The sequence below is a fragment of the Oncorhynchus mykiss genome, chromosome 8, assembly GCF_013265735.2.
Source record: "Oncorhynchus mykiss isolate Arlee chromosome 8, USDA_OmykA_1.1, whole genome shotgun sequence".
In the NCBI taxonomy this organism is placed as follows: domain Eukaryota; kingdom Metazoa; phylum Chordata; class Actinopteri; order Salmoniformes; family Salmonidae; genus Oncorhynchus; species Oncorhynchus mykiss.
This window is the reverse complement of record NC_048572.1, coordinates 74,133,142-74,149,222: the sequence shown is the minus strand read 5'-3', so window position 1 is coordinate 74,149,222 and position 16,081 is coordinate 74,133,142. Positions and strand designations below refer to the sequence as shown.

The following is a 16,081-nucleotide window of genomic DNA, read 5'->3' as shown; positions in this document are numbered from 1 at the left end:
GATGTCATCCCCACAGTGACTGTACGTACATACCCCAACCAGAATGTGGAAAAGCTGATGGAGAAGCTGTCTTCATTAAAGTGTAGGGATTCTATTGGAGGATATAGGTAGCACACATAAGGACATTTTTCTCTGTTGAGATAATTTCCTTATTCATTTCTAGCCAGATGTCAAATGTTCCTGTTTTGACTAATTTAATAGTGGGTTATGTCTGTTCTATATCAAATTAGCATATCCCCTGAGTCTCTTTCCTGTTTCACACCTGGTAGTTTGGTGCATGTGACTACCAGCTCTCTGTAACCTAGAAGGAAATGAGTGGGTCCGTCTCCTCTATACCATGTTTCTTGTAGGATGACAATGTATGTATTTCCAATTCATTTGATGAAGTCTGGGTTCCTGCTCTTTGGGCCAAAGGCAGATGACCTCAGTCCTTGTATATTCCAGGATGAGATAGTAAAATCTTTGTGTTCCATAATGTCTAGTGTTGTTTTCGTGTGTTAAGGCTCAACCATTACAGTAGGTGTTAGCAGAGCATGTTGAGCATCTGATACATACCTCTTAGATCACAGGAGGGAGCTTTGGTAACCGATGTGAAATGGCTAGCTAGTTAGCGGGGTGCGCGCTAATAGCGTTTCAATCGGTGACGTCACTTGCTCTTAGACCTTGAAGTAGCTGCTCCCCTTGCTCTGCAAGGGCTGTGGCTTTTGTGGTGCGATGGGTAACGATGCTTCGTGGGTGTCAGTTGTTGATGTGTGCAGAGGGTCCATGGTTCGAGGCGAGGAGAAGGACGGAAGCTATACTGTTGCACCTTGTCACCTAGACAATCTGGACCCTTTCTTTCTAAAATGTTCTGCCGAAATTGTTGCAACCCCTATTACTAGCCTGGTCAACCTCTCTTTCATGTCGTCTGAGATTCCCAAAGATTGGCAAGCAGCTGCGGTCATCCCCCTCTTCAAAGGGGGGGACACTCTTGACCCAAACTGCTACAGACCTATATCTATCCTTCCCTGCCTTTCTAAGGTCTTCGAAAGCCAAGTCAACAAACAGATTACCAACCATTTCGAATCTCCCCATACCTTCTCTGCTATGCAATCTGGTTTCAGAGCTGGTCATGGGTGCACCTCAGCCACGCTCAAGGTCCTAAACGATATCTTAACCGCCATCGATAAGAAACATTACTGTGCAGCCGTATTCATTGATCTGGCCAAGGCTTTCGACTCTGTCAATCACCACATCCTCATCGGCAGACTCGACAGCCTTGGTTTCTCAAATGATTGCCTCGCCTGGTTCACCAACTACTTCTCTGATAGAGTTCAGTGTGTCAAATCGGAGGGTCTGCTGTCCGGACCTCTGGCAATCTCTATGGGGGTGCCACAGGGTTCAATTCTTGGACCGACTCTCTTCTCTGTATACATCAATGATGTCGCTCTTGCTGCTGGTGAGTCTCTGATCCACCTCATCACAGACGACACCATTCTGTATACTTCTGGCCCTTCTTTGGACACTGTGTTAACAACCCTCCAGGCAAGCTTCAATGCCATACAACTCTCCTTCCGTGGCCTCCAATTGCTCTTAAATACAAGTAAAACTAAATGCATGCTCTTCAACCGATCGCTGCCTGCACCTGCCCGCCTGTCCAACATCACTACTCTGGACGGCTCTGACTTAGAATACGTGGACAACTACAAATACCTAGGTGTCTGGTTAGACTGTAAACTCTCCTTCCAGACCCACATCAAACATCTCCAATCCAAAGTTAAATCTAGAATTGGCTTCCTATTTCGCAACAAAGCATCCTTCACTCATGCTGCCAAACATTCCCTTGTAAAACTGACCATCCTACCAATCCTCGACTTTGGCGATGTCATTTACAAAATAGCCTCCAATACCATACTCAACAAATTGGATGCAGTCTATCACAGTGCAATCCGTTTTGTCACCAAAGCCCCATATACTACCCACCATTGCGACCTGTACCCTCTCGTTGGCTGGCCCTCGCTTCATACTCGTCGCCAAACCCACTGGCTCCATGTCATCTACAAGACCCTGCTAGGTAAAGTCCCCCCTTATCTCAGCTCGCTGGTCACCATAGCATCACCCACCTGTAGCACGCGCTCCAGCAGGTATATCTCTCTGGTCACCCCCAAAACCAATTATTTCTTTGGCCGCCTCTCCTTCCAGTTCTCTGCTGCCAATGACTGGAACGAACTACAAAAATCTCTGAAACTGGAAACACTTATCTCCCTCACTAGCTTTAAGCACCAACTGTCAGAGCAGCTCACAGATTACTGCACCTGTACATAGCCCATCTATAATTTAGCCCAAACAACTACCTCTTTCCCTACTGTATTTATTTTGCTCCTTTACACCCCATTATTTGTATTTCTACTTTGCACATTCTTCCACTGCAAATCTACCATTCCAGTGTTTTACTTGCTATATTGTATTTACTTTGCCACCATGGCCTTTTTTTTTGTTTTGCCTTTCCCTCCCTTATCTCACCTCATTTGCTCACATCGTATATAGACTTGTTTCTACTGTATTATTGACTGTATGTTTGTTTTACTCCATGTGTAACTCTGTGTCGTTGTATGTGTCGAACTGCTTTGCTTTATCTTGGCCAGGTCGTAATTGTAAATGAGAACTTGTTCTCAACTTGCCTACCTGGTTAAATAAAGGTGAAAAAAATAAATAATAATTGGCAACAAAGAAAAGCTATTGCTCCTCTGTGGCTAAATGATGGTCTTTTTCATGGTGTAGCAGGCTATTCTGAATTATTTCATTTATTTCTGAACAGACAGCAGTTATTCTATAACTTTGGCAAATTATTTTAAATTTAAGTTCAATGAACTTCGATCGCTTTTATTCGAATTTATACAACGGACAATTATTTTTCGTGCCACGAGAGGTACCGGATCTGGCCAAATAGGTTCCGGAACGAAACAGTCCAAAACATAGAGGTGCTGGACCCGGTTCAAATTAAGCACTGAATAGTATTTTATGCATTAATAACCATGTTTGTCACTGGATTGCACTGCACTCTCCCCTACATGTAGCCATATCTATTAACTTAAAAACAGATTACGTTTTTACGATCCAAATTCTTTATTTTTTCGAATTCGTATTTTTTGTAAATAGATATGGCTACCATACATGCAGTCTGGTTTATACCTTGGTATTTACTGGCCAGTGCTAATACCACCAATTTTGTAGGGCTGTTGTAGTCTTATATTTACGGTAATAAATACTTACGTCACGAATTGAACGGAAGAGCGATTGCTCGCTCACACGTTACCCACTCACTACATTGTTGCCATTTATCAACATCTACGGATTGTTTATTGCACATTAACTTGGACATTTTATATTATCTACTTCACATAGAGAATACACATCTATAATTTGGGCAGGACAAGATGGCGAGCTGCAATTTTCAGGCGCAGTTGGTATCCATTATGGAGGTATTAGCTAAAGCAGCTATAGCAGAAATAAACAAACGTGTAGATGATAGCTGTGCTGTTATACGTTTGGAAATGACCCAAAGCCAGCGAGATATTGATGTATTGAAAAGGAAGTGGCAAATGATGGAGAGCGAGCTGGAGAAGACGCGCAGACGAAAAGGTAGTTGTGTTATTATTCATGGTAAATTCATGTTGGAGAGTGGAGACCCCGACGTTGAATTTAATTGGATTCAACGTCGGGCATAAATGAGCGTTTGGATCAGGGAAGTTTCCTCTCACGATCTATAATGTTACCTTACAAGCTATAATTTTGAATAAAGTTATATTTGAACTTAATTTACCGGTTGTCCGTGCAGTTAGTCTATTTGCAGGTAGGAATGTGAGAAATATATCCACAGGAAAATATCATTAAATTAACTTTTCATAGTGCTGGTTGTGGATTTATCAAAAGTATACACCAAATTGTATGCGTAGAAGACTTGACATAAATGGTAGCATAACGTGAATGTTGAACTTTTGTTGCACACACATCCAGATGATGATGCGCAAAACTCTGTAGGTGTGATCAAGGTGTAATGGATGGTGAAATCCCTGAGAGGTTTCCTTCCTCTCATCAACAACTGAGTTAGAAAGGACACCTACATCTTTGTAGTGACTGGGTGTATTGATACACCATCAAACGTGTAATTTAATAACTTCACCATGCTCAAATGGATATTCAATGTCTTATTTTTATTTTTTTACCCATCTACCAATAGGTGCCCTTCTTTGCGAGGCATTGGAAAACCTCCCTGTTTTTTGTGGTTCAATCTGTGTTTGAAATTTACTGCTCGACTGAGGGACCTTACAGATATTTGTATATGTGGGGCACAGAGATCTTTCAAAAAAATCATTTTAAACACTTATCGCACACAGAATGAGTCCGTGTAACTTATTATGTGACTTGTTAAGCAAATGTTTACTCCTGACCTTATTTAGGCATGCCATAACACAGGTGTTGAATACTTATTGACTCGACAATTTGTTAACATTTTGAAAAACATAATTCCACTTTGACATTATAGGGTGTTGTGTGTGTGCCAGTGACACAACATCTCAGTATAATCCATTCAGGCTGTAACAATTTGTTTTGGAAAAAGTAAATGGTTGTGAATACTTTCTGTAGGCACTGTATGTACATCTAGGTAGACAGATAGACAGAGATGTAGCAGCAGCGTATGTGAAGCAGTAGCAGCATGGCAATTCAACTATAACAGAATGACACTTTGACTCATTTGACTATTTTACTTTGAAATGTATGCCAAACAAAAACCATTCGTTTCAAAGTTTAACAAACCATACAACTCTATGCACAAGGACTACTTTTAACAATTTCCACTGAAACATTTACAAAAACTAATTTAGTAGAAGAACTGATGCAATCTTGGTAATGGAATTACTGTAAAATCTCCCACAGGTTTTTATGCAAACACATTTTCCCAAAACTCATTTTAATACTGTATCTGTTCTGAATTAAGATCAAAGGTGTCTGCAAAAAGAATGGGGTGTCAGCTATGACATGGCACCTTGCGGCCTCCCGGGTGGCGCAGTGGTTAAGGGCGCTGTACTGCAGCGCCAGCTGTGCCCTGGGTTCGCGCCCAGGCTCTGTTGTAACCGGCCGCGACCGGGAGGTCCGTGGGGCGACGCACAATTGGCCTAGCGTCGCTCGGGTTAGGGAGGGATTGGTCGGTAGGGATCTCCTTGTCTCATCGCGCACCAGCGATGTGGCGGGCCGGGCACAGTGCACGGTGTAGCCTCCGACACATTGGTGCGGCTGGCTTCCGGGTTGGATGTGCGCTGTGTTAAGAAGCAGTACGGCTGGTTGGGTTGTGTATTGGAGGACGCATGACATTCAGCCTTCGTCTCTCCCGAGCACGTACGGGAGTTGTAGCAATGAGACAAGATAGTAGCTACTACAACAATTGGATACCACGAAATTGGGGTAAAAAATAATTTAAAAAAGACATGCATTAGAAAAAAACTACGATAACAATTTCATCAAATTGCATCATTATGGATTCTCCTCATGTTTCACAAGTTTGGACATCACAAAAAAGTAGTGCACTTTTGCTGTGAAGTCATGTATTTCACCGTAGCCATCTTTGAAAAGTTATTTGTGCGTCTCCAGCATGTTAGTGTAGCCTGACTCACTGGTTTGTCATTTCTCAGACTGAAGATTTCTTCCCAGTTCAACTTGATCTTTTGTAGCCAGTTTCTGCCTAGCAAGGCTGATTTTTCTCCTGTAACAATGACAAGCGGTAGCGTCCACTCCTTTCCCTGGATCTGCCCTAACACAGGAATACTGTCACCAGTGTATGAAGAAAGGTGGATGGACGCGGGCTGAAGAGGGCACTCTTTCAGTTTTTCTTTGTAGAGTCTCTCTGGAACCAGAGATACAGACGCTCCGGTGTCCAGCTGCATTTTTACTGGTTTTCCTGCTAACTCCATGTTGAGATAGATTCCATCTTTTTGTTGTTGAGCTGTGTACACTGTGAACAGTTCCACTACTGTTTCAGTTGTAACTTCCTCTTCCTGTGCTGCGTCTGACACTTTGTGCACTCTTGCTGTGCATTTTGAGGACTTACACACTCTCTGCAAATGTCCAACCTTTCCACAATTGTGGCACTTTTCATTTTGGAATCGACATTCACTGTGCTGATGATTATCTCCCCCACATCTGTAGCAACTTGGCTTAGACCTTTGAGATGTGGGCTGCTTTGTTCTTGTGTAACCTTGAGGACGGGACTGAAAAAAGTGACTTTTGTGAGCTTTTTTCACCACGTGCATCACTGAACTTGTGAACACCTTTCTGACGTTCTGCATGTCCCGATAGCTCAATAGTATCCCTGTGGGCAAGCTCAAGTCCAAGTGCTATATCACAGGCTTTCTTAAAGGTCAGGTCCTTCTCTGACAGGAGCCTTCTGTGATATGCTTCACCTGTGAGACCACATACAAACTTGTCTCGGAGAGCATCATCAAGAAATCGTGCAAACTCACATGTACTTGCCAACCTTTTTAAAGCAAGGATGTAGTCAGCCACGGTTTCCCCTTGACCCTGGTGACGTTGGTAATATCTGAAACGTTCTGCAATGAGAATTGGCTTAGGCTTGAAATACCTTGAAAGAGTTTCAGTCAGTTCTGCCTAGTGCAACTCCACTGCTTTTATTGGTTCAATGAGAACTTTCAGCAATCCATACTCAGTTGGACCCAAAACACTGAGAAATACGTCTGCTTTCTTTTCATCTTTGATTTCATTTGCAGCCAGCCAACGCTCAAAACGCTCCAAATAGGAATCAAAATCCTCTTTTATAGCCTCAAACTCTGATACTCGACCAATGGTTGCCATTTTCACAATTAATTGTTCAGTTTCCTTATTCCTTGTATTCCTTAATGTTCATCTAATTCTTCACTTCAGAAGTTTCTGCAATTACTTCATTCACTGCACTCATTTGTAATAATGTACACACCGTGTTACGTTCCTTCTTCCTTTTTTTTTTTGACAATATTTCTCCACTGAGATCGCCTAATTTCAATGGGTTCAATGACAGTTTTTTTAATTTAACCACCAGAGGACAGTGTCCCTATTCTGGACTCCAATAGTCTTGCTACTTGGCAGCTCCTGAATACTGTACTAGCAGTGCTAGCAGTGCTTAGCCTTCTCTACTGGCGAAAGAAAATAAAAAATAACTGACGAATTACATAATTATTTTGAGTTTCATTACTCACGCAACATTCTTCCCTTCAAGCAATGTTCGTTTATGTAGTTTAATCACCTCGTCGCCACTGTAATATTTGTGTTGTGGAGAAATGACCAGGCAGGAGGAAAGACGGTTAGTTTTCGTTTAGTCAAAACCCCTCGTGCGCTACAGTTCCCGGCACCCCAGTGCGCATGTGCATTTCCTATTAGGTGTAGTAATGTAACACTGCCGTAATGCATTACTGCTTAGTAACAGCACAGTAACTAATATAAACAGATGTAGATCCCAGATACTACAATCCTAGTGAGATTTACACGGGTATCAAAACGCAGAGGCGGTTTAAGCCTGCACGAAACACAGACCTTATTTGAAGTAGATCAAGACATTCTCTATGGAAGACATGAACGGTAAAATAACGAATGAACGAACCCCTTTCAAGTTCAGCCGCAAGTTATTACAGGAATTATAACGCGTCGACTATTTCTCTCTAAACCATATACATTTGACTATTACGAGCCTGCTGCTGCCTACCACCCCTCGGACTGCTCTATCAAATATCAAATCATAGACTTTACTATAATAAACACACAGAAATCTGAGCCTTAGGTCAAATCCGGAAACTATCATCTCGAAAACAAAACGTTTATTCCGTTCCGTATTTTATCTAACGGGTGGCATCCATGAGTATAAATATTCCTGTTACATTGCACAACCTTCAATGTTATGTCATAATTACGTAAAATTCTGGCAAATTAGTTCGCAAAGAGCCAGGCAACCCAAACTGTTGCAAATACCCTGACTCTGCGTGCAATGAACGCAAGAGGTGACAATTTTACCTGGTTAATATTGCCTGATAACCTGGATTTCTTTTAGCTAAATATGCAGGTTTAAAAAATATATACTTGTGTATTGATTTTAAGAAAGGCATTGATGTTTATGGATAAAGTACACATTGGGGCAACGACAGTCGTTGATTGTTTTTTATAAGATAAGTTTAATGCTTGCTAGCAACTTACCTTGGCTTATTGCATTCGCGTAACAGGCAGGCTCCTCGTGGAGTGCAATGTAATCAGGTGGTTAGAGCATTGGACTAGTTAACTGTAAGGTTGCAAGATTGAATCCCCCGAGCTGACAGGGTATAACTCTGTCGTTCTGCCTCCTAGGCCGTCATTGAAACTAAGAATGTGTTCTTAACTGACTTGCCTAATTAAATAAAATTGGCAAAATCGGCGCCCAAAAATACCGATTTCCGATTGTTATGAAAACTTGAAATCAGCCCTAATTAATCGGCCATTCCGATTAATCGGTCGACCTCTAGTGTGTGCGTGCATGCATTCGCGCGCATAGAGTCAATGCAAGATGGTTAGTTAAAGGTTCAATGCAGGTAGTTTGGGTAGCCATTTGATTAGCTATTTAGCAGCCTTGATTTGCTGTCTTATTGGTTCGTGGTAGAAGCTGTTCAGGGTCCTGTTGGTTCCAGACTTGGTGAACTGGTACCGTTTGCCTTGCGGTCTATGGCTATGGTGACTGGATTCTTCCTCTGACACCGCCTGGTATAAAGGTCCTGGATGGCAGGGAGCTCGACCCCCAGTACTCACCACCCTCAATAGCGGCTTGCGGTCGGGCCCCTTGCAGTTGCCATACCAAGCAGTGATGGAGCCAGTCATGATGCTCTCAATGGTGCAGCTGTAGAATCTTTTGAGGATCTGAGGGCCCATCCTTCCTAAGGGGGAGGAGGCGCTGTCATGTCCTCTTCACAACTATGTGGGTGTGTGTGGATCATGTTAATTCCTAATTGATGTGAACACTGAGGAACTTGAAGCGCTCGCTCCTTAGTTTCTTGTAGTCAACAATAATTGCTGACGTTAAAGGAGAGGTTTCTGTCTTTGCACCACACTACCAGGTCTCTGACACCCTCCCAAAAGGCTGCCTCGCCGTCGGTGATCAGTCCTACCACCGTTGTTTTCAGCAAATTGATGGTGTTGGAGTCGTGCACCGCCACGCAATGGTGAGTGAACAGGGAGTACAGGAGGGGAGCCATGACCAGTCTTTCAAACCATTTATTTGCTATAGATGTGAATGGTTCGAAGCGATAGTAATTTAGGCAGGTTACCTTGGCGTTCTTTGGAAGGGGGACAATGGTGGTCTGATTGAAACAGGTTGTTATTACAGACCGGCTGGTCAGCGCATGGTCTGAGTACTCGTCCTGCTATTCCATCTGGCCCCAGCCTTGCGAATGTTAATCTGTTTTAAAGGTCTTACTCACATTGGCTACAGAGAGCAAGATCACTACTGTGATCTGGAACAGCTGGTGCTCTCATGCATGGTTCAGTGTCAAGCAACACTGAACCATGCATGAGAGCACCACCTGTTAGCTCGTCTGGTAGGCTCGTGTCGCTGGGAAGCTCGCGGCTGAGTTTCCTTTCTAATTCGTGATAGTTTGCCAGCCCTGCCACATCCGTCAAGCGTCAGAGCCGGCATAGTGGAATTCGATCTTAGTCCTCTATGGAAGCTTTGCGTGTTTGATGGCTCGTCTGAGTTTATAGCAGGATTTCTTAAAAGCGTCTGGATTAGTGTCCCGTTCCTTGAAAGCGGCAGCTGTAGGCTTTAGCTCAGTGCGGATGTAAAACATGGCTTCTGGTTATGGTATGTATGTACAGTCACTGTGGGGACAACATCGTTGATGCACTTATTAATGAAGCCGATGATTCTTCAGCGTTACCAGATGAATCCCGGAACATTTTCCAATCTGTGCAGTCCTGTAGCTTAGCATCCGCTTCATCTGACCACTTCCGTATTGAGCTTGTCACTGGTACTTTTTGTTTTATTTTTTTGTAAACAGGAAGCAGGAAGATAGAGTTATTGTCTGATTTGCAAGAGGGAGGGCGAGGGAGGGCCTTGTATGCGTTTCTGTGTGTGGTGTAAAGGTGATCTCGAGTTCTGTCGCCTCTAGTTGCACAGGTGATGACATACTGGTAACAATTTGGTAAAACGGATTTCAGTTTCCCTGCATTAAAATCAGCGGCCACAAGACACGCCACCTCTGAATGTGCATTTTCTTGTTTGCTTATGGCCCTATACAGCTTGTTACGTGTGGTCTTAGTGCCTGCATATGTTTGGTGTTAAATGGCTACGAGAAATATAGTACATAGTATATGGTCTGCAGCTTATCAGGAGGTATTCTAAGTCATGCGAGCAACAACTCAACACTTCCTTAACATTAAAGGTCACACACCAGCTGTTGTTAACAAAGAGACACCCACCTCCTCCCTTCGCCTTACCCGAATCTGCCATCTGGGCTTGATGATGCATGGAAAAACCAGCGAGATGTAAATTCGGCAAAAAAAGAAACGTCCCCTTTTCAGACCCTGTCTTTCAAAGATAAATTTGTAAAAATCAAAATAACTTCACAGATCTTCATTGTAAATGGTTTAAACACTGTTTCCCTTGCTTGTTCAATGAACCATAAATAATTAATGAACATGCACCTGTGGAATGGTCATTAAGACACTAACAGCTTACAGATGGTAGGCAATTAAGGTCACAGTTATGAAAACGTAGGACAGTAAAGAGGCCTTTCTACTGACTCTGAAAAACACCAAAAGAAAGATGCCCAGGGTCCCTGCTAATCTGCGTGCACATGCCTAAGGCATGATGCAAGGAGGCATGAGAACTGCAGATGTGGCCAGGGCAATACATTGCAACCTCTGTACTGTGTGACGCCTAAGACAGCGCTACAGGGAGACAAGACGGACAGCTGATCATCCTCGCAGTGGCAGACCACGTGTAACAACACCTGCACAGGATCGGTACAGCCGAACCTCACACCTGCGGGACAGGTACAGGATGGCAACAACAACTGCCCGAGTTACACCAGGAACGCACAATCCCTCCACCAGTGCTCAGACTGTCCGCAATAGGCTGAGAGAGGCTGTACTGTGGGCTTGTAGGCCAGTTGTAAGGCAGGTCCTCACCAGACATCACAGACAACAACGTTGCCTATGGGTACAAACCCACCGTCCCTGGACCAGACAGGACTGGCAAAAAAAGCTTTTCACTGACAAGTTGTGGTTTTGTCTCACCAGGGGTGATGGTTGGATTTGCGTTTATGGTCAAAGGAATGAGCGTTTCACCGAGGCCTGTACTCTGGAGCGGGATCGATTTGGAGGTGGAGGGTCCGTCATGGTCTGGGGCAGTGTGTCACAGCATCATCGGACTGAGCTTGTTGTCATTGCAGGCAATCTCAATGCTGTGCGTTACAGGGAAGACATCCTCCTCCCTCATGTGGTACCCTTCCTGCAGGCTCATCCTGACATGACCCTTCAGCATGACAATGCCACGAGCCATACTGCTCGTTCTCTGCGTGATTTCCTGCAAGACAGGAATGTCGGTGTTCTGCCATGGCCAGTGACGAGCCCGGATCTTAATCCCATTGAGCACGTCTGGGACCTGTTGGATCGGAGAGTGAGGGCTAGGGCCATTCCCCCCAGAAATGTCCGGGAACTTGCAGGTGTCTTGGTGGAAGAGTGGGGAAACAACTCACAGCAAGAACTGGCAAATCTGGTGCAGTCTTTGAGGAGATGCACTGCAGTACTTATTATCTGGTGTGGCCAACAGCTGCATTGACTGTTACTTTTGATTTTCACCGACCCCCTTTGTTCAGGAACACATTATTCAATTTCTGTTAGTCACATGTCTGTTGAACTTGTTCAGTTTGTCTCAGTTGTTGAATCTTGTTATGTTCATACAAATATTACACATGTTAAGTTTGCTGAAAATAAACGCAATTGACAGTGAGAGGACGTTTCTTTTTTGCTGAGTTCATGCCCATGTCCTCCTCGTTCAACCACGACTCTTGAGAAACATAGGATATTACAATTTTTCAGGTCCTGTTGATTGGATTTGAAAAGTGTAATTATACTTTCCTGTGGGTTATATTGTCTCGCATTCCTATACTATAAATACAACAGTACGTGGACAACCCTTCAAATTAGTGGATTCGGCAATTTCAACCACACCTGTTGCTGACAGGTGTATAAAATCGAGCACATAGCCATGCAATTGCCATAGACAAACATTGGCAAGTAGAATGGCCTTAATGAACAGCTTGGTGACTTTCAACGTGGCACCCTCATAGGATGCCACCTTTCCAACAAGTCAATTCGTCAAATTTCTGCCTTGCTAGAGCTGTGCCGGTCAACTGTAAGTGCTGTTATTGTGAAGTGGAAACATCTAGGAGCAACAACGCCAAGCGGTAGACCACACAAGCTCACAGGTCGGGAGTGCTGAAGCGAGCATCGCGTAAAAATTGTCTGTCCTCAGTTGCAACACTCACTACCGAGTTCGAAACTGCCTCTGGAAGCAACGTGAGCACAAGAACTGTTTGTCGGGAGCTTCATGAAATTAGTTTCCATGGACGAGCAGCCACACACAATCCTAAGATTACCATGCGCAATGCCAAGCGTCGGCTGGAGTGGCATGAAGCTCGCCACCGATGGACTCTGGAGCAATGGAAACATGTTCTCTGGAGTGATAAATCACGCTTCACCATCTAGCAGTTCGACGGATGCCAGGAGAACGCTACCTGCCCAAATGCATAGTGCCAACTGTAAAGTTTGGTAGAGGAGGAATAATGGTCTGGGGCTGTTTTTCATGGTTCAGCTAGGCCCCTTAGTTCCAGTGAAGGGAAATATTAACGCTACAGCATACAATGACATTCTAGATGATTCTGTGTTTCCAACAGTTTGGGGAAGGCCCTTTCCTGTTTCAGAATGACAATGCCTCCGTGCTCAAAGGGAGGTCCATACAGAAATGGTATGAGATCGGTGTGGAATATCTTGTCTTGCCTGCACAGAGCCCTGACCTCAACCCCATCGAACATCTTTGGGATGAATTAGAACGCCGTCTGCGAGCCAGGCCTTATTGCCCAACATCAGTGTCAAATATCACAAATATTCTTGTGGCTGAATGGAAGCAAGTCCTTGCAGCAATGTTCCAACATCTGGTGGAAAGCCTTCCCAGAAGAGTGGATGCTGTTGTAGCAGCCAAGGGGGACCAACTCCATATTAATACCCATGATTTTGGAATGAGTTGTTCGAGGAGCAGGTGTCCACATACTTTTGGTCATGTAATGTACCTGCAAAAGGAACAAATACATCGACAACCAGTAAAGTAAGTTAAACTATTGTTTTATTTGACATTCTGGCTTGTAGACGTCGTGAGAGAACTTTCCTGCTCTATTTCTATGAAATTTCTATGAAATTCAACATCGGGTCTCCAGGCTAGTAAATTGATTGGATATGCGAAACCCAAATGTGTGAATAGCTCTAATATTTGACTGAATACAATTATTTTCTTGCTTTTTACTCTATGGCATCAGAGAGATCTTCATATCCAGTCAAAATTGTTTTGAATAAGCAGAGGAGTAGCTCACAGTGCAGAGACGAAGAGCTGGCTGTTGAACAGGACTCTCAACCCCAGGTGTGATACATCACCTTTAACAACTAAGATAAATTCTGATATTGGCTTATCAGGAGTTTTATCGCTTTTGTGTGATTCATGAGTATGAAAAGGGTTAGATATGCTGTGTGTCCAGAGTAATAACCTCAGTCCCCTGTTAGTCTACCGATGTGGAGCAGGGAGTGAAGACTGAACTCATACTGATCAAAGATGAGGAGACAGCAGAGGACGTGTGGAAGACTGACCCTCAGGAAGAGCTCAGGATCACTGGAGAGGGTGGGTGTGACCATAAGGGGTACTGCTCTGTCTGTCTATGGAAGACTGTGTGGGTGTGGTGGTATGCACGTTCCAAATTGCTACATTGTTGTTTTATGTTCTGGCATATTTAGTGCACGTACACACAATCAGCTCTAAAGCAGTCATGTTTTGCTCTTAAGGGTCTTTTTGTAATGTTTATTTTATGTTTATCCCCAAATCTCTAGAATCTGGTTCCAAGCCTGGGAAATCACCATCATTTGAGCAACGGCACTGTGATGAGGACTTCATCACACAACCCAATATATCTCCCAGAGACTCAGTGGAACATTACCCCAATTCTGATCGTCCAGAGGAACCAGGAACACCCCAGCTCGCATCTACAGAGGTGTTCAGCACAGAGCAGCACCGGCCGGACGAGGACTCACTAGACCTAGTGATGGTGAAAGAGGAGGAGCTGGATCAGACCACGGCCCTGGCAGGACCTGACCAGTTTGTCATGGATGAGACTGATGGGCAGCTGTGGACCTCTGTGGATCCAGGCAGAGACACTGACCCTGTCTGCCACCCAGATTTCTCCTTTCATTCCACAGAAGAGTACTCTCAGAATATCTCAATTTACCCATCTCATAGTGGGCTGCCATCTGTTCCTACTATGACAGATGAAGTGGGGCCATCGCTTCACTCTTCTATATGGAAACCACATGCTAACATGTTCAGTGCAGCAAAACACATGACAAGACATGTCAGGACATTGGCTGATGAGACTAGACAACAGATGCCAGAGGGACAGAGCAGCGAGACGCTGAACTCAAATAATGATGGAAATAGTTTAGCTCTACAGCCAAGAAAGCATCAGTACAGGGCTTCAGAAGCAACAGTGAGATTGAGTGAGTGCATGACAGGGTCAAACATGGCCACCACCTCCACCTTCTCTGGATACAGCCTGAGTCACAGTAGTTTTAACATGGTGAAGAGAATGAGGACTCAGTGGAGATCAGGCGGAAACACCGAGAGGCGTTTCAGCTGCACCTTCTGTGGGAAGAGCTTCCAGCGTCTCTGCCAGCTCAAAGTACACCTCCGGAGTCACACCGGAGAGAAACCGTACACCTGTGAACAGTGTGGCAGGAGTTTTACCAAGCAGTGCAACTTGATCAGACATGCTGTGGTCCACAGTGGGGAGAAGCCCTTCGAGTGCACACAGTGTGGGAAATGCTTCACCCAGCGTTCCAATATGACATCACATCAGAGAACTCACATAGGAGAGAGTGCAGTGTCTCCACACCTGGCACCTGCATACTCTGGGGATCCACACACAAGTTTAATATAGTCTCAGAACAGATGGAACATAATTGCGTTATGCTTCGGAAACACTTTCTATGTAAATTTTGGTTTAGAAAGTATTTTGAGAAATGTTGACAACCTTTTCCTCCTCATTGATTTGTGAAATGGTTTTCATGTTTCACTGTTCACGGATCCTCACTTTTTTTAATAACCTATTTATTTACATCTACTAACATTTTATATTTCTACCACAAAATCATAAAACCATATTATTTATATTCAAGCAAATGTATTTAATGAAAGAGTCAATCTGTGCTTTTAGATGAATAATATGTAGGAGCCATTTAGTCTGTATTGTCTAGGAAGTGTCTGACTATCTGGGATGTCACGTCTTGCCACAAGGGACAGTCTCATATCAGGTCAGGTTAATAACTCAATTCAACTTGATTTTCAGTTAAGGTTTGGAAATTACTCTGCTGCCCCAAAGTGTTAAGTTACTGTATGTCTTTTCAAAACGAGGCAATAAAATATTGGTTTGTGTAATAGGCTATACATGTTTATACAACTTTTATATTTTACATCTGGAAACTACACTTACTGTGTACATTGTCTAAACTGACACCACTGGGACTGTATAAAACTGGTCATCTGAATCAAGGTTCATTAGATGCTGTAGATGGCTAAATAGAGAAGAGAAAAAGATTTATATGATTAGTAGTTTCAAAGATTTACCTCTTCATTGATTTGCCTATCAACGGGGCGGAGATAATGGAGTGAGCAGGAAGTCAACAAATTTAGTGATTTCGTACTTCATCGCTTGTGTGTACCTGTGTAGAGTCAAGGTAGGAACAGTCTTACATCTCACCTTACTCTTTCTTATGTATT

The 16,081-nt window shown here is 43.7% G+C and overlaps 1 protein-coding gene across 1 annotated transcript; it reads left to right on the top strand.

Moving 5' to 3' along the window:
• The first annotated feature begins 3,262 nt into the window (after window positions 1–3,262).
• LOC110530559 (oocyte zinc finger protein XlCOF8.4) lies at window positions 3,263–15,744 on the top strand. The gene is made up of 4 exons (XM_021613744.2): window positions 3,263–3,621; window positions 13,578–13,678; window positions 13,819–13,933; window positions 14,140–15,744. Exons 1-4 carry the CDS (start codon window positions 3,417–3,419, stop codon window positions 15,240–15,242), a joined length of 1,524 nt encoding a protein of 507 aa, XP_021469419.2. The 5' UTR covers window positions 3,263–3,416; the 3' UTR covers window positions 15,243–15,744.
• Window positions 15,745–16,081: the final 337 nt, after the last annotated feature.